This window comes from Equus przewalskii, chromosome 16 (assembly GCF_037783145.1).
Source record: "Equus przewalskii isolate Varuska chromosome 16, EquPr2, whole genome shotgun sequence".
NCBI classification, from domain to species: Eukaryota; Metazoa; Chordata; class Mammalia; order Perissodactyla; family Equidae; genus Equus; species Equus przewalskii.
In genome coordinates this window covers 35,795,696-35,820,429 of record NC_091846.1, presented here as the reverse complement: position 1 = coordinate 35,820,429, position 24,734 = coordinate 35,795,696, and the positions used below count along the sequence as shown (strand labels likewise).

General features: G+C 38.5%; 1 protein-coding gene across 7 annotated transcripts in view; it reads right to left on the bottom strand.

Annotated features, from left to right (window-relative positions):
- TDRD3 (tudor domain containing 3) overlaps positions 1 to 20,427 on the bottom strand; it is a 172,265-nt gene extending 151,838 nt beyond the window's left edge. For 2 of the 7 annotated variants that reach the window (XM_070578874.1, XM_070578876.1), the window contains exon 1: positions 20,033 to 20,257. In XM_070578874.1, coding sequence (XP_070434975.1) covers positions 20,033 to 20,073 — 41 coding nt within the window. In that variant the 5' untranslated portion in view covers positions 20,074 to 20,257. Of the gene's footprint in view, positions 1 to 19,052; positions 19,262 to 20,032 lie in introns of those variants that run through there. The other 5 variants (XM_070578878.1, XM_070578879.1, XM_070578875.1 and 2 more) reach the window with 4 other exon arrangements.
- Positions 20,428 to 24,734: the final 4,307 nt, after the last annotated feature.

Genomic DNA, 24,734 nt, shown 5'->3' with positions numbered 1-24,734 from the left:
ATCCTGAATTTATGTTTCACTGACTTTTAAAAAAATTCTTCTCTACTTTTGCCTTGGTTTGTATGTTGATTTTGAAAAGACTAATGATAGCATAATTCTTTTGCCTAAGTTACTTGAATTTTTTCCCATAGAAGCCTTAAGGATTTTATCATGATCTATGAATCTAGTAATCTTACCAGTATACGTCTTGGAGCAGACTGTTATGGATTAATTTTTCCAGGTACTTGGTATACTTTCAATGTGTTAATTCAGGTCTTTTTCTATCTGGAAAGTTTTGCTTGAAATATCATTTTAGATATTACCTCTTTTTAATTGTTTTGTTTTTCTTCTTCAGAGATTTCAATAAAATATTATTCCTTCCTTCACCAAGTCTTCCGTTTCCACTACTTTTTCTCTGATGTTTCTTATTTCTTTGTGTCATTTTAATTCTCATGGTTATCTTTCTGCCTTTTTCCAATGCTCTTTATTAGATTTTCATTTATCTATTTTCCCTTGGGTAGTTTGTAATATATTCTTCATTTCTGCAGTAAGTTGGACATTTTCTTCCATTTATGTTCTGAATTGCATCAATGCTTCTTTTTCTCCATTTCTTCCCGTTTATTGTCCATTCATGTTTCATACTCTCAAATGCTTGTTAGAGTAAATTTAATTCTGTTTGGAGTGCAAATATACAGTTTTCTGATACTTCACGTTTGTTTTGGGGGGTGAATTTTCCTCAGTTTTGTGTACAAATCTGTTTCCTGATTTAGAAACTTTTCTTTTTTTCATTTTTGAGCATTTTGAGCTGTTTTACAATATTTCTAGTCCAACGTCACCCTTTCCCATAATTCCAGGTACTTTAATGGAGTGGTTGGTTGGTTGGTTTCTTTAGGTTGGGTAAGGGTGAAAGGGTTGTGAATCCTCCAATTTTATAGTTCTATTGTCTTGTACGATCCTAACATTTTCCCTGTCACTTCTTTTCCTCTTCACTAGCCAACTGCCAAATGAAACTTCTTCCTTCCTTTTTGCCTTTTTTCTCCCCCAGAAGCAACACCTTTGAAAGATCATCCCTCTAAATAATGCCTATTCTCTAAAATCAGTTTTAATCTTTTAAATAGAGGTTTCTTGGGAACCTGTCCGTTTGAGATATGCATACTTTGAAATACCTTCCTGACATGCCAAGTTACTTTAGTATTTTCAGATTTAGGGTAGATTTCATCTTTATGGTGGTCATTCCTATTCACCCTCAAGCCACTGCATTTGCATCTCTCTTCTGCTTTCCCGATAGTTTTTCAAATTTTGCTTTGAATCACCAAAGCTCTGCAGTGGGACAAGGTTGGTGTGGGAGTGTGTGGAATCACAGTGCTGGTGTTTGTTAACTTTTTCTTCTTACCCTCAGCTATTTGATAGTTTCAGCATTCTCTGTGTTTACATAATGTTGAGAGTGTGGTTTTTACATAGAATCTTCATAAGTGTGAAGTTGTCTGTAGAGTTTGAAGAGATTTTGCAAGGCTGTTTACTACACTACCATTATTTTCTAGCTATCAGAAGTCCCAGTAGGCTTTGTTCAATAAATAGATAAGCTGATTCTAAAATTAATATGGGAAAGCAGAGGAACAAGAACATGCAAATTACACTGAAAGAAAAGATGAAGGCTTAAACTAATTGCTATCAGTACTACCATAAACCTTCATTAATCAAGACAACGTGATACTGGCATGAGGATAGTCAAACAGAACAATGAAACAGAATAGTGTCTAAATATAGATCCACAGAATATGGTCAACAGATCTTCAACCAAAATGCCAAGTCAAACCAACAGGGAAAGAAAAATCTTTTTAACAAGTGTTACTGAAACAACTGAATATCTGAATAAAAAGTAAATAAAACTCAGCCTTTTCCCCACTCCACACACCAAAATTAATTAGGTCATATACCTAAATATAACCCTAAAGCTTCTGCAAGCAATCATAAAAGAATATTTTCACAAACTTGAGGTAGGCAACAATCCTTGAACAGGACATAAAATGCACCAGTCATAAAAGAAAAAATTGATAAAACTGATCTCCACCAAAATTAAACATTTCTAATATCAAAAGATACCATTAATAAAATAAATTCAAAAACCACAGATGGAAAAAATATTCACAGCATATGTATCTGTCAAAAGACTTATATCTAGAACATATAAACAACTCCTACAAATCAATATTTAAAAGTCCAACAATTCATTTTTTTAATAGGCAAAATATTCAAATACATACTTCATAAAAGAATATATACAAATAGACAATAAGCACACGAAAGAGAGCTCAACATCTTTAGTCATTAAGAAAATGCACATTAAACCACAATGAGCTACCATTTCATACCAACATGAATGCCTAAAATTAAAAGGACTGAAACACTGAATATTGGTAAGGAAGTGGAATAGCCAGATCGCTCATACATGGATGGTTGGAGTGTAAAATGTCACAGCCACTTTGCAAACAAAGGTTTAGCTATTTATTACAAAGTTAAACATAAATCTGCTCTATGGCCCATTAATTCCATCCCAGATATATATCTAAGAGAAATGAAAACACATGCCCACAAAAAACATTTGTACAAAAACGTTCATGGTTTTATTCATAATAAACAAAAACTAGAAACAACCCAAAATGTTTATCAACAGGAAAACGCCTAAACAAATTATGGCTTGCTCAAATATGTAATACTGCTCACCAATAAAAACGAATAAACTACTAATACAAGCAAAAACATGAATGAATCTTAAAAACATGTTAAGCTTCTAAGAAGTCAGACAAAAATCATTCCACCTTTACGATACCCAGTTACAGGAAAAATTAACTCATGATGACAGATGTCAGAAAAAGATGACCTGGGGGCAATGGGCCAGTGGAAGGGACACAGCATAAGAAAACTTTCTTGAGTGATGGAAACGTTTTGTCTCTTTTGGGGGATGGTGGTTACATAAATGTATACAACTATAAAAATCTATCACACTAAATACTTGAGTTGCATATTTTAAAATATGTTATTTATGCCAGAATTTAAAAAGAAAAGTCCACTGTACTTACTCAATAAACATTTGCTGAGTCCCTACTCTGTGACAGACATTGTACTAGTCCTGGAAATTTAAAGATGAAAAGAACATGGTCATTGACCTCAAACAAGTTCAGTTCCAGTGAAGCTTAGCTGACTTAAAGAAAGAGACACACAAATAATTATAGCACAATGAGCCTGAGATAGAATGTTACAGGAGCTCAGAGGAAGGACAGCTACTTCCCATCAAAGACTTTCTATAACAGGTGATGGCTGGTGATGGCTATGCTTTAAAATGATAGGCAAGAATTAACTAATTTAAATACAGAAAAGCATCACAGGCAGAAACAGCAAGATGAGAAATGGTACAGTGGCAGGATACAATATACCATATACATAAGAGACCCACAAGCAGGTTGATGTTGTTAGAGTATAAACTGTGGGGAAGGAGGAGCAAGAAAGGAAGCCAGAGAGAAACCAGAGGCCATACAAATCTTTGTAAGGAAAAACAGACATTATCCTGTAGGTGACAAGAGATCTAAAGGTTAGACAACCATTTTAGATAGCTCATTCTAACAGCCATAGAAAAGACTAATTGAGAGAGGAAGCAAGAAGATCAATCAGGAGGCTATTAATGTGCTAAGAATGAAGGCCTGAAGCGGAAAAATATTTAGAAGGTAAAACTGGCAGAACCAATTCTTAATTTAAATATAAGAGAATAGTTAAGAGTCAAAAATGACTCTGAGGTGACTAGTGAGATGAGTGTACCACCAACTATACAGAGTATAAAGAGAAGAATTTGGGAGATTGGGGAAGAGAAGCACAGTTAGAAGGATGGGGAGTTTGAGGTGTCTCCGTGATACCTAGTTCAAATCCTCTGGCAAGTGTTTCATAAACAAGGTTGCATTTTGAAATACAGGCCTAGGCAGATTTAGGGATCATCAGCATACAGAAATTAGTTTACATATGAAATCAAATGAGATTGATCAGTTAAAGAAGAATGAGATAGCCAAATGAAAACTGATATTGACAGTACCAACAGGGAAGGTAAGAAAAGGCAGGGAAGGGTGGGATAAGAACACTGTAAAAACACAGCAAATGAAAAATCAAAAAGGGAGGAAGAAACAAGAATTTTGCAGTGTTAGGGGAGACAGGAATACTGAATTTCAAGAAGTAGGTTGACCAATACTGTCCGGTGCAGCAAAGAGGTCAGTGAGGAAAGGCCTGAAACGTACCTCACTTGGAGGGCAGTGGTAACCAGCAAAAGCATTTCAGCAGTGTGGAAGAATCACAAGCCGCACTGCAGCAGACAGCAGAGGGGTCAGTAGGTGTGGGTGAGGAGATGGAAAGAAATAGAAAGACAAGCACAAAGAATTCTACCTCTGAACACGAAGACATGTGCGCAACACTAAAGCAGCAACTTTCAAACCAAAGAAAAATGCCACAAAAGGCATCTGCAAAATATTTTCTTAGAAAGGAAACAGATCTTGTAGAAAAATGTCTTGCTTAATAAATATCTACTTATTAAATGAATGTTTTAAATATAGCTTCATTCACATACTAGCTTGAAAATAGCACTAAAATAAGAATGGAATTAGTAGTCGATCATATTAGCTCAATCACAGGAAAGGTGAGAGCAAGTATTCTCATCTAACAGTAATCACTGCTTTTTCATCAATAAGTTCTTAAAATTTCATTAGTAAAAAAAATAACGTCAGGGATGGCCCGGTGGCATAGTGGGTAAGTTCACGTGCTCCACTTTGCTGGCCTGGTGTTCTCAGGTTTGGATCCCAGGCATGGACCTAGCACTGCTCGTCAAGTCACGCTGTGGCGGCATCCCACGTAAAATAGAGGAAGACTGGTATGGATGTTAGCTCAGGGACAATCTTATTCTAGCAAAAAAGAAGAAGAATGGCAACAGATGTTAGCTCAGGGCCAATCTTCCTCACAAAAAAAATAAGTAAATAAATAACATCCCTACTGCTCTTCAGAAATCTAGATCTGGGGGCCAGCCCGGTGGTGCAGCAGTTAAGTGCACATGTTCCACTTTGGCAGCCAGGGGTTCACCGGTTCGGATCCTGGGTGCAGACATGGCACCACTTGGCAAGCCATGCTGTGGCAGCTGTCTCACATATAAAGTACAGGAAGATGGGCACAGATGTTAGCTCAGGGCCCGTCTTTCTCAGCAAAAAGAGGAGAATTGGCAGCAGATGTTGGCTCAGGGCTAATCTTCCTCAAAAAAAAAAAAAGAGAAGCAAAAGAAATCTAGATCTAAGAATAATATTGTTAGGACTTCCTCCTCTTCCTTTAGATGTCTTTACACTTAGAGATATCTTATTTATTGAAGAGAGTCAGTGAAATAAAGTAGGTAATTTTTGCTATGATTTGATAGCACATCACGTTAAATCTTAAATCACTACTTTATCAACTTACAAAACACAATTTTTGAGGCATCCAACAAACTTATGAACTCTTAAGCAAAGGACACCAAGAAGCCACCAGGACTAACACTAACAGAGTAAATAGTATTAACTGATTTTACTTTTAAATTAGGAGGGAGGAAGGAGATACACTGACAGAGAAGTGGCAATCTCTATTTCTTCAATTGCCCTTAAGAAAAAATGCACTGATGAAGTTTATCTCTAAAGAAAGTTTTACTTTAAATTGTCCCTGCCTGAATATTGATCTCTTAACCCATCCTTGAAACAAAAGCCAAAGTGATCTTTGTAAACTCAGCAAATCGGATCTTTTCATGGCCCTGATTTAAAACTCTGTGTGTATCTCTGAGCCAGGATGGTTCTCGGGGGATCCATCAAGGTATCCATATAAAGTTTGGCCATTTGGGAAAAGAAACAATTTTATTTGCACACATCTCACAATTTCATATGTAAAATTAATCATGATTTTTACAGAAAAACTAAAGTATTCTTCAAAATTACAATATTCTTTAAGTGTATGAATGACCTATAAAAACTGCAGAGGTCTGTTTAATTTAGCTAAAATTCAGGGCTGGCTTTCCCAGTAATGGTGTTTGCCCATACTGGTTACATTTGTTAAACGGCATGTTTGCTTGTGATCACCATGTTGGTTATATCCCAGTACACCAAAGTGGTTAGAAGTGGAAAAGTTCTGATGAAACAATAACGTAACTTCTATAATGAGAATAATGTCAAAAATGGAAATCATGCACTGGATCCCAGTGAATATGAATCTCTGCATGGTGGAACTGATACTTCTACAAGTTTGAGGACACATATCCGAAAGGGAAAAATATGAATGAGTATGGCAACGGATATTGAAAAACTGGATTTCATTAGACCATTCATGCCTAGTCCCCTGAACACTGTTCAAAAAACTTCATCAATCTTTGTCAAATCAAGGCATGAAGTTATTTTTATTCAATAATTTACTTTCCAATCTAAAGCAATCAGCTTGTTACAGATAAATCAGGTAAATTTAAACACGATTGGCTACCAAATGTATTTTGTTATGTAAAGGCAAACCTATATTTCACTCAGGATTGATATGTTTTAACAGATTTTTCAACCTCACATCCACTCTGTTTCCTCCCCTTAAGCAGCACTGATTTGATAAAAACTATCTGTGGTCTAGGTTTTCTATAAAATCAAAAAGTTGTCCAGGTGTGATAGAAATTCTCAATTGAAACCAATGAAGGATTTCTATCTGCCCTAGGACATAATGGAAAAGTTCTATTAAAATCAGCAGACCATTTCAAAAACACCTGACAATTCTGTATTTGATAGAAAGCCCCATTGCAAGTACTGGCACATTCCTATCAAATAGTTAGGATTTACTAATCTGTGAGGTAGCTCCATTCGTACCAATCAGTACAAATAAGGATAAGAACAAGAATTGTGGCTGTTTTGGAAAGTTATTTTTGACAAATACTGGACAAGTAGCATGTACCACTTGTTCCAACCTCTTCTAAGTAACAAGGAATCAATAAAACTATTTCACTAATTACTTAGGGCAGAGATCAGCAAACTTTTTCTGTAAAGGGCCAGACAGTAAAAATGGTAGGTTTTGCAGGCCATAGGATCTCTCTACTCAACTCTTCCTATAACATAAAAGCATGGTCTAGCTGTGTTCCAATAAAACTTTATTCACAAAAAAAGCAGTAGGCCAGATTTGGCCCATGGGCAATAGTTTGCCAAGCTCTCACTTAGGGTAAAGCTATATAATCTTTCTTTCTTCAAAAACTAGATTCAAAAGATCTCTCTCAAAAATGTATCTAATTTTTAAAAAATTTATATTGTCCTATAAATTTACATATTACATAATTGGCTCCAAATATTTAATTTTTGAGGAGGACATCCCATTACTCCTTAAGCCAAATCCTTATTTACAAAAATAAAAGGCAAATGCACAGTAACAATGCAACATTTCAACAAGAACATGAAATTACGTCCCTTCAGCTTCTGAGACTTACTAAACTCAGAGCCATAATAAGAAACTGAATAGTGACAGTTTCCTTTCTCAAATGTCTTTCTATTCTTCCTGTACAAGTGACATAATATTAGATGAAATATTCTATTTGTACCATTTTATCTTTAACTTGAGACACCAATATTTATAAAATAACCAAGTGGTAAAATATACTTTATTATGAGATTTAAAATCCATAAGATATAAAGATTTTGTCTTTATCAAAGTAACCCTTTAAGAGGATATATAAGGTATTCTAAAAATGGAGTAAAGGACATCAACTTTTTCTAAAAGTGACACAACATCAGAAATCCATATATTCATATATGTGCAAACCATATGAATTTACTTACTGGCAACAATAAGTTATGAGAGTCCAGGCTAAACATACAATAGTAAGAACTGCAAGTATTTACTCACCATATGACAAGCAGCATTCTAAGCACACTGTGTGTATTAACTTGTTAATCCTCATAACTATACTATGGGTTAGGTGCTGCAATTGGCACCATTTAACAGACGAGCAAACTGAGGCAGTGAGCAGTTAATTAATGTGCTCAAGGTTGTAGCTAATCAGGGGCTGAACCAGGACTGACCCCGGCTCAAGAGAGCTGGACTTCAGAGTTCATGCTCTTAACCACCAACCATAATGCTCTCAAGAAGCAGGCATCAATCTAACTGAAGATTAAGGGTACACAGTGGTGTTTTTGTAACTGTTTTCCCTTCCTCAGTAATCCCTCATGATAATCCAGTTTTGTGGTGTAATTCGAATTAACTAATAATTGAATATAAATTTTTAACTATTCAAAATTATGCAATTTACTAATATTAGTTTCAAACACAAACTGATTCAAGCTTGCAAGTCTATTCCTTGACAGCACTTTCACAATGCTGGCTTCCCGCTGACTTGCTAGTTCATGTATACTGGGTACACAGATAAAAAAGAAAAAAAAACGGTGCTGCAGCGCAAGACCAGACAGGCTATAACAGCAACAAGCAAGCTGAATATTACAAAAACATTCAATCAAACAGCCTATTTTTCCACATTGAAAGTATCTGTCTCAGATACATAGAGATCTGTAACCATAAATTTTTTAAATATACTTTTGCTTAAAGCATTATCAATAACTATAAACAATTCAATTTACACATGAAAGTTATTGTGATAAGGTGAAACATTTTAAAAGACCACCAACAGTCCAATTCAATTTTATTTTGCATGAAAACATGTTGAGGCAGGAAGAACTCAAACCATGTCAAGCAATGTTAGTCAATATGCCAACGGCACAGATAAATCACATAACACCAACTGTAAACTAATACTAGTTCATAACTAAAAGTACAAGAAAGTTACAAATTACATTAAAACGGTATTCTCTCAAAACAAACATGACCATTCCTTAATGTGTCATACTAGGTATCAGTACATGATTAAACCAAGAAGACTTGCAATTATCTTTTATAAACAAATAAAATACATACCATACATACTACTTATTATTACAGAATGACATATAACTAGGAAAAGAGGGCTTTACAAGCTGAAAAGTCCTTCACAAACATAAGATCCCCACTAAAAATAATATAACTGTTTAAAGTAGAATATTAACAAGCATAAAATCAAAAAAAAGTGCCTCGTTGATTCATACCAATTCATGCAACTTTGCCATAATCTGAACAATATCACTGAGTGAAAAATTCCAAATATGTCCAGGTAGAACAGAAGTACTCCAAGTGCAGTCCATGGATCAGGGCCAATCTTCAAACTCCTTGTTACTGCCCCACAACGGACTAAGTACAGAAACTGAAGTAAACATTTAGAAACTTTTAGACCAATCTGACATTACTGCAAGATTGTATAGTGTATAAAAGTATTGATCCGTGAAAAATTGGAAGTTTTTAAAATTTTTAAGTTTTTAAATTTTTAAATTTAAAGACAGTTTGAGAATCACTCAGACCACATTTCTCAGAATCTCTTTCAGGTAAGTGAGGCTAAGTTCTTAGAAACCAAGGACATAAGGTGTGCCACATTTCCCATCAGGCAATTGACTCTATGGCTCTCTACTGTCCTCCTCTTTCCTGCTAGCTGAAATTTAGATGTGACAGCTACTCTGTGATGACAATGAAGACAATGCCAAGGCCCTAGAGTAGTCCTTCGCGAACCTGAATGTACAAAAGAATCACTGGGAGAACACAGATACTGATTTAGCAGGTCTATGGTGGACAGCAAGAATCTATATTACTAACAAGCTACCAGGTAATGCCAATGCTGCTGGTCTGAGGACCACACCTGGAGCAGCAGGTGTTAGGAGACAACAAAGCAGTAAGATGGAAGGAACCTGGGTCCCTAAATGACAGCACAAAGCAGAATTTCCCATCTCTCTGTGCTGTTTTGTGGCAGAGGAAAAAACGGATCTGCGCTTTAGACCTTTGTAATGTGGAGTCTCTGTTACATCAGCCTAGCCTTCAACCAGACTAATATAGAGTAATTTGTAAATATTAGAAAGATATATCTCAGGCCAGATTTGTATTTTAACTAAATTAATATCAATGTAAATGCTTATTCCCAAAAGTATAAACTGGTAAAAACTTCAAGGCCCTATTGCACTTTCAAGATAATCAGACTTCAGTATGCACACCATGATTTCTGCCATGTATCATTTAAATATTAAGTCCTTTCTCAATACCCTGTACCCATTAAAGTCCACACCACTACACTGGACTGTTTTTGTCATGATGTCAAATCAAAATCTCAATTTGTTAAAGTCCAATTTGTTAAGAAACTACATCTAATTACACAAAGATGTCCTTCAATTGTGAACTATCACTACAAAAGAAATCTTGTCTTCATAACTGACAGAAAATTTAATGAGTACAATGGCAGGTGTCTTTGTGTAGCAAAGAGTGGCTCGATACGTTTACCAACAAAGCTAAATGCTATTTTGGGTGGTCACTTTGCACCATCAGTGATGTAAACACAAACACAAAAATGAACACTGAAATTTCACAGTATTCGTATAGCAATCATGTTTTTAATATATGTATATAAAATACTTTCATTATTTATAAATTTTTAATTATCAAAGAAACACCTAATTAATACATGCTTAATAGAGACTTCTGATGGATGTGTAACTAAATGAACAAGGAAAAAAACCAGTAAAAACAAAGCAAATAACCACAACCAGAAAAAGCAGTCAAAAAATTTATCAGCAACAACCAAAATAAGGAAAAAGTACATCCTAATCCTGTAAAACTTCAAAATGTAGCAACCAAAGAAGATTGTGATGGGTCCCCAGTACTAACTCTACCCCATCCCTCCCCAAGAAGCACAGCTGAGGAAAGAAGTCAAATTAACACAACCCTGGAAAAATCTCACTATTACTCACAATTTAGAGTGAAAGACTCAGGAAATCAGCAGGCAGCCTGGACAAAAGATCATGGTAAACCCCTAGGAGTAGAAGCCCTTGCACACAACTTAGGCTCTCAGCTCAGGCAGGCAGGGTCACTCGTAGCTGCCGTTCTGAGTACGGTGAACTGAGGAAGGACACTGACAAGGAGCCTACTGCACATGGTTTGTGTCCTAAGTAGAAACATATACATGGTCTTTTCTGGTGTTCATAAGTGAAGGTTAACAAAAGAGCAGTGCTCGGCAGTGCCCTCAGGTAAAACCCCAGTGGAGTGAAACCCTATGCCAGCTTACTGGACTGCAAAGTGGCTAAATGCCTACTTGTCTGCCTCATCAAAGGCTCTAGAAGGAATTACAGCCTGTCATCCTAACATGTTTCTAACCAGAAACCTCGAGCTAACAAGCAATTCTGAAATATCAAAATGAAAAGTAAAAACTTGTAGACTATCTCATAAAATATCAAATGTGTAAAGAAATAATCAGGACGTGGGACAAACTTATATCAACTTAACAAACTTCTGAAAATAGTTTCTATTAACATTGCTTTGAGAGAGAATATTTCAAAGCCCTTATGGAAATGGTTGTCCCAAGCAAAGAAATTTTATCAACGTATTTCAAAATCTACATCTAACTGAATACAAATATATATTTGTAAGTGTATGTATTTATATCTAGTTAGAAGTTATCAATTAATAAAGAAAGGTTTGTGTAACAGGTTATTTCTTACATTTCCGTAGAGATTACAATTTTTAACGAAACATTTTTAATTTCACATTTCTTTCAGAAATAACAATTTTCAACTCTACAAAAAGCTTGAGCAAGTTTCATGTTCCTTGAGAACACAAAAACAATATGATGAAGGATACTAAGACTAATTAAGATGAAACTAACACTCATTCCACAAGCATTTAAGCGCGTACTGTGTACCTCACATCCTGCCAAATGCTAGGAATACTACAGAAATATGAAAAGGCTTGATCCTTGCCTTACAGACGTTTACAAAATAATAAGGCAGCAAACTATTTTAACTAATTAATTATACTTATGTTTAATGTTTCATATTAGGTACTTTATAAAATCCACCTTTATTAACTTTCAAACTTCTCAAGGTTCTGCCTAGGAATTTAGTAAAATGAAAATTTTTTTCTTAACATCTTCACTTAAATATCCATGACAGATCGTCTTCTGAAAAGCTGCAGTTGAATTTTATATTTAGGAGTTTGGGCGGGGTTTGGGGGAAATTTAAAAAAAGGACCTTCAGATATCTAAATTCATAAACAACGTTTTAAAAATTGCTCTAACATCAGAAAGTCAATAAACTACTACTGACCTAATCAAATAATCTTGTCACAGAACTCTTAAGGATACATGCATTTTCTCTTTTTAGTAAAGTCAATGATTTCATAATACATTCCAATGCTTTTTTCCCCCTCTCTGGCAGCTCCCTAAAGGCTAATTCTCCTTTGAAAATGCTGAAATTCCTCAGTGCTTGAACCTAGCCTCTTCTTACTCAAATCCTGGTCTTTAAATCATCAGTGCTGTCTAAGAGAAATATAATGCAAGCTACATATGTAATTTTAAATCTTCTAGTAGGCAAAGTAGTCACATTTTAAAAAGTAAAGACAAACAGGTGAAATTAATAATATATTTTAACACAATATATTGAAAATATTATTTCAACATGTAAACAATATAAAAATTAATGCGAGATTTATGTTCCCTTTTTGTAGTAAGTCTTCCAAACTCAGTGTGTATTTCACATTTACGGCACATCTGAATTCGGACTAGACACATTTCAAGTGTTCAGCAGCCACATGTGGCTAATGTCTACCAAAGTGGACGTTTGCCTCAGCTGATCTCCCCCATGCACTGCTGCAATCATCAGCTCTACTCAAATGACTTCAAATTTCTCTCTCTAATCCAGCTTCTCTTCTGAGTGCAAGATTAATGTTTCCTAATGCCTAAGTGGTATCTTATTTTAGATGACTCAAAGGCACCTCACACTCAAACAACGTCCAGCTTCAATTCATGATCCACCCTTCAAAAATGTTCTCCTCTTCTAAAAGTCCCTATCTGTATTGTTGTAATCAATTCGGGTATATAGCCAAATACCTAGAAATCAGCCCCCTGACACCTCCCTCTTTCTCACTCCCACGTGAATCCATCAAAAACTTCTGTCCATTTTACCTCCTAAATATCTCTCAATTCAATCTACTGCTCTCCATCTCAACCATCACCACTGCTCCACTCATCTACTCCTGCCCAGACCTAATCCATTTTCTTCAATGCAAGGATATCTTAAAATTTAACTATGATGTCATCCCTACTTCAACCCTCCCAGCCTCTGATAAGACTTTCAACTGATTTCTGTTGCCTCCATAATAAAAACAAAACTTACCATAGCCTACAAGGCCCGAGCTGCAAGATCTAGCTCCTGAGTATCTACCAGTATTTCACTAGACCGCCTTTCTGTCTTGCCTTCCACCCAAACTATCCTTCAGATCTTTGTACTCAGTATGTTCGCTACCTCCATATGCCCTTTGCATATCCTGCTTCCCCCTTAATTAGTCTATTTAATTCCCACTCTCCTCCAGATCTCAGAGAAGCATTCCCTGATCACCATGAAGACACCAAATTTCCATTTTATAGGCTCTGAAGGAAACATGTCCCTTCTCTCCTTTAGTTATATTTTACAGATAGAATATTTTTAAATATGTAATTAATGGCTTTCTCCCCATAAGACTACATCTGATTATACTAAAGAAAGTGCCTGCCACAAAATGTTCAATAATTATTTGTTGAATGAGTGCATCAATACAATTGCCTTGTTTTTTCCCCAAGACAAAGACCAGACACCATATTATGAGATGGCATATACAACATTACCATCACTAGCCTGCCAGACTTCCCAAGTCTGGGTTAACTACTCTCAACAATACGCTGCAAGTAAAATACTAGTGTATAACAAACATGTTTAAATTCTGCCTGTGTTGTACATCATCCCAACAACAAACACAGTACTTTGTGTACAAGAGGCATAAATATTTACTACGTGTATTTCAGTACACACATTACGGTATAGGGTTATATATTTCTGTGCATTATGACTGACTTATTGTTGTAAAGACATTATACCTTCACTTTCAGTAGCACTATACTAAAGAAAGTGCCTGCCACAATAAGATATCTTGTTGAATAGCTATGAGGTACCCAACGAGATGAGGGATGAGGGGAGCTATATGTCTCTACTTTAAAGGCTATAAAACTGTAAGATGTGTGAGAAGTGCTCACACATGCACATAGACTCACATCCATCAAGTATGGGCGTGAAACCTGAAGGGGTTACAGCACTCAGGTACATGTAAGCTCTGTCCAGCCCTGTAGCACGAGGTGGTTCTTTCCTTGTTCTCTACATTACCAATATGCTTCTTTTCTGCTCAGTATCTTTGATGTGACACCCATGTTAATACTTTACATTATCACCACACATTTCTTGCCCCTTCTTCTCCACTTTTGTCATTCCATGACTTCACAATTGTTTCTCAATTTTTACATGAAAATTTTTGCATTGCTAGGAGTACAGTCTGCTTTTTCTAAAAAGTATGTGGAGGTAAAGGTACTTCTAGATCCTACACCTTTCAAAAAGTCAGAATTTCTAGATGGATGGGACTTAACTGTAACATGGTTAAGTCAAAATGCCAATATTCTTCTTTTGTCAAAAGGAGAAAACATAAGCCAAAAAGTTGATATAGTTATATTTTTATGGTTCTCAAAATGTTACTGTGAAATTTTTACTTGATTTAACAAATGCCGCTGTGTGAGAAGAGAAAATTATTTCCCTTTGCTGAGGTAGCAAGTTTCTTTTTATACCCCCTTTATGCTCGAGGCAGTCAAGTCTACAGGCAGTTGAAACTAGATTTATAGATTATTCACCAAAAAAGCACTGCAAAAAGCACTGCAAACAGCACCTTGAAACCTGAAAACCTGCACCGTTTATCAGAATATCCAGTCATTTTTTGCAGATTACAATATCAATAGAAGCAGCCAGGTGATATGTAACATATTTTGAGAGAGAAGGTCAAGAAGGCTTACTACCTTTACCACTATAATTTCACAAACAATATAAACCAAAGAGATGGTTACAAATGCTCATTAAAGAAACAGGAAATATTTCAAAATAGAAGGATGTCTCCAATAAGCTCCCCTGAAAACCAAATATAAAGGAATTGGTTTCTTCTAGTGTTTTTCAGCATGATCTATTATTCTGTTTCATTTAAAAAGTATCTTAACAGTTCTTATCCTGCCCAAAAGAGAGTACCAAGAGTATACTTATATCAAAGTGGTAATGATAAAGTATTTTATAATTCCAGATAATAAAAAAATCTTGCATTTAATATACAACTTTATAAAGAACTACCAATATTTTTTACAAATATACCTATGCCTAAGAGTTAGGCTGGACTACGATGAGGGGACAAAACTTCTGACACCCTTCGCATAAACTCTTATTGTATGATTATTACCAACAGTGTATTATATGAAGGGACAGTTATATTGCTAATGCTGCAAAGGTTGTTTCTCACTGGAAGACTGCGATCATTCACCAGCAGTCTCCTGGGGAATGCATCTCTCAGAAAACTGAAACCAAACAAACAAAAAAGGCACAGGGATGAGCTGCAGAACAGGAATCTGACTTTCTTGGTCTTGATCATCAATGCGTTTGGGAGGAAGCACCTATATGAAGGGATGTGAAAAGAAGCTCTCCATCAGTGAATAGGTCAAAAGGTAGGAATTAGAAATTCCAGCAAAATGTCCTGAAGTTGTCCCCCCTCTTTGGAGTAGCTATCTCAAGGCAACAATGGAATAGGGCAGGCCCCTCCAGACAAGACAGTAATAACACTTTATAATCCATAATGCCATTGTGCTGCTTATTTTCTCTGTTTATCCTATGGTTGTTCTCCTCTAGTACTAAATTTTGATAAAGACTTTTATAAGCTGTAGTCTTTCTTAGTTTTTCAAAGGCAAAACAAAGGGATTGGAGTTTGGTATACACTTGAGTCAGAGGATGTCAGCTTGGGGTAGCAGCAGTAATCAAAGAAAGATAACCCCAAAAAGTAAGGTGAAATTCACAGGTGAAAGTTAAGAAACAGACCTTTGTGTTCATCCTCTTTCCCTCCAAACTTGCCCTCCTCCCAAAAAATAAAAACAAAAACAAAACCCCAGAGCACAACCTGGTTAAATCTTCAATGTTACAAACCAGGGGTTTCTAAGAAAATATAATTTTTCAGAACAAAGTGGAAACACACTATTTCTAATGCTACCTTATTGTATCTTCAACTCAAAACTGCCAGGTAAAGCAAAGATATACAGTATAGTGCCTTACCTTTTCAGATAATCCTAGACTTCAACAAATACAGAATTAACCAGATTTGCTGATAAGCCTAATCAGCAATTAGATGAGCCACTGCAAGGTAAAGGTTTCTTTGATTCCAATACCATCACTCCTAGAATAAGCACCTCATCTTTCCCAAAGAAAAAAGTAAATTTATATATCACAAAATGCTTTAATCCCATTTTCAATTTTGAAATATGTTATTTTTGATCAAAAATTTAAATTAGAAGTGGCCACCACGGTTTTGTGGAAATGAGTACTGAATCTTTACCCTAGACATTTGGGCTATAGTCTTCCTTCTGCTACTTGTAATTCTGAGAAAGTTGTTGACACTCTCTGTGCCTCAGTGTCCTCATCTGCACACCGAAGGAGTTAAACTATAAATTCACTAGTTCTCTGGGAAATAACTTTCCAAAAACACAAACACAGCTGATTATGTTCCTCTAACATGCTTCTATTTAGAAAAAGAAGTTTCAAAAGGCTGATATTTCTATAAAAAAATTTCAAGAGAGTCACAAGTTGGTAGAAATACACGATTCCTCCTTAAGGGAAATCTCTAAAGAGAAAAAACAAAAAAGGCAGACAGTAAAGTAACTCTGTTATCTAGACAAATCTAGAGTCAAATCTCTCCTCTCAGTGAAGTTATTCTATGCATATAATTAAGCATTACAAAGAACCAAAGTAACATTTAGCACATTATTTAAACATAACCACTATTGTACTGTAGAAGTCCTTGAAACTTTTTTTTAATAAAGTCTTCTTTATTTTTTATTTTTTTTTTTGAGGAAGATTAGCCCTGAGCTAACTACTGCCAGTCCTCCTCTTTTCTGCTGAGGAAGCCCGGCCCTGAGCTAACATCCATGCCCATCTTCCTCTACTTTATACGTGGGATGCCTACCACAGCATGGCGTGCCAAGCGGTGCCATGTCCGCACCCGGGATCCGAACCAGCAAACCCGCGAACCTTGGGCCACCGAGAAGCGGAACATAGGAACTTAACTGCTGCACCACCGGGCCGGCCCCAGTCCCTGAAACTTTTAAGTTCAAATCAGCAAAACCTAATGTTTTCTACACTACTGGTCACCTAAGGAAAAAAAATTATTAAGTCTGCCAGGTGGCTACTGTTGGAGTTGTATTGTAAAATACTGATGGGGGGATGGGAGTTCTTATGAAGATTAAAGACTTAAGAGAAAAAAATGCACTAAAAAAAATAAATTGGAATCATAGTTCAGTCTATATAGATCATCTGCACCCCCTGAAGATCACATTTTCAGAAACATAACCCACTCAGTGCCAAATACTTCCCTAACCTGCTATTTTAGGTAAAGCTGACAGAAGAGATTTAACAATAGTTTAGGTGTGTTAGCATCCATTTCTTTCTAGCCTTACAAGTAATTAAGTAAATAGACCGAGTACCAAGAAAAATGGTTTTGTCAGTGACAATAATAGAGAATTCCAAGAGTTAGAGGAAACTCAGGATGTCAGAGCTGAATGAGTTGGTCAAAGCTGCTCTATGATCAAAAATTCTCCTTCCAGTTCTTTTCTCTGCCTAAACCTTTGAGATTCTGTATTTTAACATAGTAAGCCTCTACTTGCATACAAGATAGAATACAAACCACCTGAAAGCCTAGGATATCCTCTTGTCATCTTTGGCACTCGTCTAGTCTGTTCAAGACGCATCAGGAATTACATGAAACTCCCAAACTCCTAGAAAGATAGTCTTATCAGCCCTCCTGCGTTTGAGTCTCTGCCACACAAAAGCAGCAGAGTCTGGTGGAATAAAGAAACGTGTAAACAGACAACTTACAACACAAAGTGGCAAATGTTACAATATAACACTGGTGGGACTTACAACAAAATAACAAAGCAGGGAGGAACTCTATCTAAACTTGGGCAAAGGCCCTGGCTAGAGAATTCTGACTGGCAGGGGCATTCCAAGGTCAACTGTATCAGACTTTATGGAGAATCTACAATGTAGTGCTGCTCCCTGGCACCACAGATACACAGAGAAACAAGATGCAGTTTCCTACCCCTTAAGGAGCTTAGAATCCAAAGAACAATTTAGTATGTGTTTGGAAACGAAATAATGAGAGTAGCCTTTTTAAAGAAGGCAGAGTCATGTTGGAAAGCAGTCGGAGACTAAGTTTGTAAATGAAATCTTATTATTAGTTTGAAGAGCTAAGGCTGAATCTAATGAAAAATAGGGGAAAATTAAAATAGAAGAGTGATCCAAAATTATTCAAGACAACCTCATGAGATAAGGAAACTGAAGGTTTCCAGTTAAAAGAACAAAACCAAAACTGAATAAGGTGAGTTTTTAGCTCTACAGTTTGTTATACTAATGGAGTTCCATGAAAAAACCGCAGGAACAATAATGCACAATAGTTAAAAGCACCAGATTTCAACCAGCCCCCCTGAGCTCACCATTCAACTCCACCACTTTCTAGCTATGTCATTTTTGGAAAGTTACTTAAAACTTCTCTGCCTCAGTTTCCTCATCTGTAAAATCGGGTGCCTGTAGAAGCAGAAGCAGTTTCTTCAAAACACAGGTGTTATTATACCACTCTACTAAAAAACTTTATTTACAAAATCAAATCTACATCTTTAACGCACTTTAGCCTCCATAATCTGTCCCCAACATTTCTCGTCTTAATCCTCATTGGATACCCTCCTACTTCCACGAACCACAAGGATCTAGTGTCAGTTCTGCAAACCAGTAAGCACTTTGCCACTTCTGTGCCTCATCTCCGGCGGCTGTATGTCTAGAAGGCCTTTCACTCACCATCTTTAAAAGCCCACTCCTCCAGGAAATTGACTCTCCTCCACCTCCAATTCCAGAGCACACCTGCCTGCTCCCCCGTACAGTTTACTATTCCCTCTGTTTTTGTGTTTGTTCTTTTAATGCCTCCCTCTCTTCTTCTTTCACTAAGACAGTGAACTTCCAGCGAGCGGGGGCAAATGTTTTTCATCCTCGCTCCCAACCCTCATCTCAGACTGTGCCTACACAGGCCTGGAAACGCTTACTGAATTACACTGGACGTTTACAACCGTCATGGCCGCAGTTGCAGAAACTGCTTCATTTCGCATAAATTTTTATTGCTTTCAGATCCTGAAATCTTGACATGAAACGTCTTTAAAAATCAGAACATCGCCATCCTTTCGAGAAAAGTTCTACGGAGCACCCACACGAGTTGACAATGCGGTCACTCTGAGCTCCAGAAGTTGGGTACGTGCCCCGGAGGGCAGCTGCCCCGGGTCCCGACTGTCCTCCGAAATGAGGAGAAAGAGGCGGCGGGGCGGCCCGGGCAGCACGGCCGGGCTCCAGTCCGCCCCCAACTTCCCGCGGGCCTGGGGGCTGCGGCCGCGCTCGTCCCCCGCCGCCGCGCCTCGTTCTCCAGCCCTCGCCGGCCCTGGTCCCGCCAGAGCGACACCCCCGGCGCGGCAGGTCCTCCCGGGCGGATCCGCTCGGGCCTGCGCCCCGGCCGCCCTGCCGGCCCTGCCCGCGGTGCCCAGCCTCTCCGCGGCCCGCCGCCCGGGGCCCAGGCCGCGCCGCCGCCGCCGCCGCCCCGAGGGGAGCGGGGTCACTCGCTGGGCTCCGCGTGGCGCCGGGGGCGGAGCCGGCCCGGAGGGCCCGGGGAGAGGCCGGGGGCGGGCAGCGGCCTCCGCCTTCCCCGACACGCACCCCACCGCCCCCAGCCCCAACCCTCCTGGGAGCCCCGGCCCGCGTCCGCAGCCGGGCGGCCGGCGGGACTCGCCACTTACCAACCCGCCTGGGACAACGCCGCGCCGGGGACCTCGGCCATGGTCGCTGCTTAGGCCGGGGGTGGTGGGGGGCTGGGGTGGGGGTGGGGGGGAGGCCTCCTACTTGAGACCAAAAAAAAAAAAAAAGAAAGAAAAGAAAAGAAAAAAAAAAAAAAAACTCCTCTGGTCGGCTGTGCAACTGGGCATGCTCAGTGCGGCCGGCGCTTCCGCGTGCGGGTTCCGCTCGCCGCGTTTTCCGAGCGGCCGCGGGAGCAGGCCCGGCGTGGGGCGGGAGGCTGCGGCGCGCCCCCGGCGGTGGTCTGCCTGAGAGGAGTGGGGCCGGGACGTAGGGGTCCGGTTGTTCGCCAAGACCGCGAGCCCTGGCCTCTCCACCGAAGGGTGGCTGGTTTTTGTTTGGGACACTTTTCCGAGTTGCACACCTTGGAAACGAGTGGGGCGGTTCTTTGTAGAGCAGGCGGCAACGTCGGCGTTGCCACTGCCGACAGGCGGTCACCTCGGAGAGGGCGGGATAATGGTAGAGTGCCGGTTGCGGGGAAGCGCTTCCAGTACGGCACTAAAAAAGCCACGTTTCGGGCAATAAAACTCAAAGGTAAGGCATTCCCAGCCCAGTCTGCACAGAACATTTTACTTTCTTGTAACGACTCGCTCCATTCACCCCGCTTTTCGACGCGCCCCGACGCAAAGAAAAGAATGCAGTCGGGTTTTTTGGAGGCCCCACCGGCAAAGCGGGTTGTCCAGGTCGGACATAATGGAAGTGAATGGTCAACCCAAGAAAACCTGCACTTAAGGGACGTGAGAAAATCGGGAAGTTGTGTCAGTGCTTGTTTTTCTTGTCGCTGTGCCACTGGGCCTGATCCTACCCCACCCTGGGACGTTGGTGCGTACACTGCAAAGCATGGTTCCCATGCCCGTTAAAAGCCATCTGACGGGTAAAGCTCAGGGGCGGATCCCCGAGTGAGCATGCGCGGCGGCGTCGCCGAGCGGCGCGAGGGCGCTCTAGCGCGATTGGGCGGCCGAGACCCACGCTAGCCAATCAGGGAGGAGCAGGCGGAAGAGGCCGCCCCCTGGGGAGACTAAAAGTTTGCCCCACCCTCCAAGGTGTTTCACCTCTACGATGCGCTCGGGAAAAGGAAGATTTTGAGCGTCTGTGGTCCCAGCTGCCAAGTCTAGGGCAGAGACTGTTAAGAACTTAAACCACATTGCGGCGGTTGCTTCATCTGAAGCAGTCATAACAAACACAGACTTAAAGCAGAGACTGCGGAACTGGGCAGAGCCGCTCCTGCGACTGGGGTGTAAATTGACAGTTACAGAAGGAAAGAGATAATTGCCCTGGGTGGAGCTAAAATGGCTTAGTACAAATTTTTCTCATTTTAACTTGGGTGTTCCATTTGGGCTTCCCGAAAGTCATAGTTTTAAAATCTCAATGCTTAGCTTAGCTCTAATGGTATTGAAATACGTTTTCAAGCAGTTTTAGAATCAGAAATAACTCCATCCTGTTCCCTACAATTTATAGTAATATGCAATGTTTAAGCCATTGTATGCTACTAATATATTTCGATAGGCACCAGTCATCATATCCTGGAGTCAGGAAAAGATTTACCATTCCGAAAGTAAATAGGTGACTCAAAATTAAATTGCTAATCATTTTTGTTGGTTGTTAAATAGTATCTTTTCTTACCAATTATTTACGTTTTGCAATTAGCGTGGCTTGGTAACAATGAAAATGATATGTTGTCCTAATCATCAGAATTCGTCACTGGTTAATGTGAAGGCTTTACACATTTGTTCTCACATGAAGTGTAATACAACAAGAAATTATCATTGCGTGGTGCCTACAATAACTTTAATAAAACGCTCCACAGAACACTAAGTTCCCATACTTCAGGAAATGCTTTAAAGAATGGGTTGAGGATTCACCTTGCAGAAATTTGAAACAGTATGAGCATCAAAAAGAATAATTACAATAATTGAAGAAAAATTTGGATAAAGAAAATGCATGAGTTCAGAGTGCCACTAAAAGAAAACAAATAAGGGAGGATGAAAACTTTTCTTTCAGAGGAATACCAGATAATAAATGTAAAACAAACAATAAAATTAGAAAAATCATGATTTTCCAAATCGATGACAGTTGATTCAGGCAAAGTTATCAGAGGATGCTGCAAGCCACTGGGTGAATGTTTGTAGGAGTACAGGATCTTCACATGCTCTCAAAGTATCAAGCCATAACTTACTTATTACAAAAGAGAAAACATACCTTTACCTTAAAAAAAAACCACTGCCTTAAACAAGTGACAAATGCTGGAATCACTAATAATGGGATAATCTGATATTATGTGCTTACTAATGTAATGCAATTAGAAATATACATCATCTAAGAAATACTCTTGCCAAAATTGTTTAACTTGAATTTAACCAAGCTTCTAGACAATGGTTCCCAACCAAGGGGTGGATCCCCACCCTACTCCCCACCTCGTATTCCGCAGGGCACATTTGACAATGTCTAGAGACATTTTTGTTTGTCATAAACAGAGGGGGGGAGAGTTGTTACTGCATCTCATGGGTATAAGCCAGGGATACTGTTAAATATCCTGCAAGGCACAGGACAGCCTACCCCAAACTAAAGATTAGCTGGCCCAAAATGTTGAGAAGCCCTGGTCTAGATATAATCACAAATCTAAAGCATATGTAGGCGATATTGGAATAAGTTAAACATGAAGAAAAAGGCAGATAAATCCAGAATGTGGCATGTTTCACAAGAAACCTAGCCTGGACTGTTCAAATGAGCCAATGTAACTTTTTTAAAAAGGAGAATTCAAGGGGCCAGCCAGGTTGTGTAGTGGTTAGGTTCATGCACTCCCCTTCAGGAGCCCAGCATTTGTGGCTTCAGATCCCAGGCATGGACCTACACAGCACTCAATCAAGCCATGCTGTGGCATGTGTCCTACATACAAAATAGAGAAAGATTGGCACAGATGTTAGCTCAGGACCAACATTCCTCACCAAATAAAAGAGAGAATTCTTTCAGATTAAAGAGATTCAAGAGCCATGACAACTAAATGCAATCCTGGATCTTAAAAAAAAAGATTTTGTGGTCCCTAATCTTGGAAATTTTATGCCACACCATTTATGGCTGAAGAGTTGTGGTATCTACAACTTATTTTCCAATGATTCAGAAATAAATATATATATATATATATATATATACACACACACATATATGTACATGTGAGAAAGAAGGAGAAAAAATAAATGTGGCAAAATGTTAAAAATGAGTGAATCAAATTGAAGGGTCCAGATGCTCATTATGTATACTTCTGAAATTTTCTCTAAGTTGAAACAAAATAAAAAGTTAAGGAAAACATACGGATTATACTAATTTCTTTCATACCAAAAATTTTTAATTGGAATTTTATAGTTCTGTTATAGTTCAGTTAGTCCTGTATAGTTCAGTTAGTTCCATTGAAAATGGTAGCAGCTGACTAGTCGAAAAAATGGATTTCCATTTTATTAAGATAAATCATTGATATACAGTAAATGTAAGGTCTACAGTGAGCTGAAAGTTGGTGGAAATGCCAAGGATAAGAAAAGAGCTTTGTTAGGTACAAGAGGACAAAAAAGAAGAGTTAGATTTATCTTATTAATTTATTGGGCTCAATGGAATAGGTGGACCCCTTCCTCACATCATATACAAAAGTTAACTCAAAATCAAATATAGATTCAAATGTAAGAGCTAAAAATATACTGCTCCTAGAAGAAAATTTAGAAGTAAATCTTCATGACCTTGGGTTAGGCAATAGATATATCCAAAGTACAACTGAAAAAAGAAAAATTAGATAAATTGGACTTCATCAAAAATTAAAATTTTTTGCTTCAAAGGACACCATTAAGACAGTGAAAAGACAACCTACAGAATTGGAAAAAATATGGGTTAGTACTGAGAATATATAAAGAACTCTTACAACTCAGTAGTAAAAAGACAACTCAGTTAAAATATAGGCAAAGCATTTGAATAGATATTTCTCCAAAGAAGATATACAAGTGGCCAGTGAGTAAATTAAAAGATGCTCAACATCATTAGTCATTAGGGAAAAGCAAATCAAAAACACAATGAGATAGTTCACACCCACTAGAATGTCTGCAGTTAAAAAGAAGGACAAAAACAAGTGTTGGAGAGGATGTGGAGAAATTAGAACTTTCATACATTGCTGATGGGAAGGTAAAATCGTGCAACCACTTTGGAAAGCAGTTTGGCAGTTCCTCAAAAAGTTAAACATAGAGTTACCATAGGACTCAGCAATTCTACTCCTAGTTATATACACAAGAGAAATGGAAATATATGTCCACACAAACATTTGTGTGTGGCTGTTCATATCAACATTATTCATAATAGTCAAAAAGTGGAGAATGAGTGATGTCAGCAACACGGCATAGTGAGCTATTCCCTTTACCTCCCCCCCTTCAAAGTACAACTAAATGGACATTCGCTGATCAATGGAGGATACCCACACAGTACAACAGGACCCTTGAGAGACTCATGCAGCTATACATCTGAAGGTTGATGGACTACCCCTGGGGAGGGATTGGAGATAGGTGAACACTCTCTGGCTGCCCAGCAGCCCTGTGCATCCATGTGATTGTTCTCCCAGCTGGAGTGCCCATAGCACTGCTGCAGCCCCAAGGTGGGAGTGTGCCTTGGCACAAC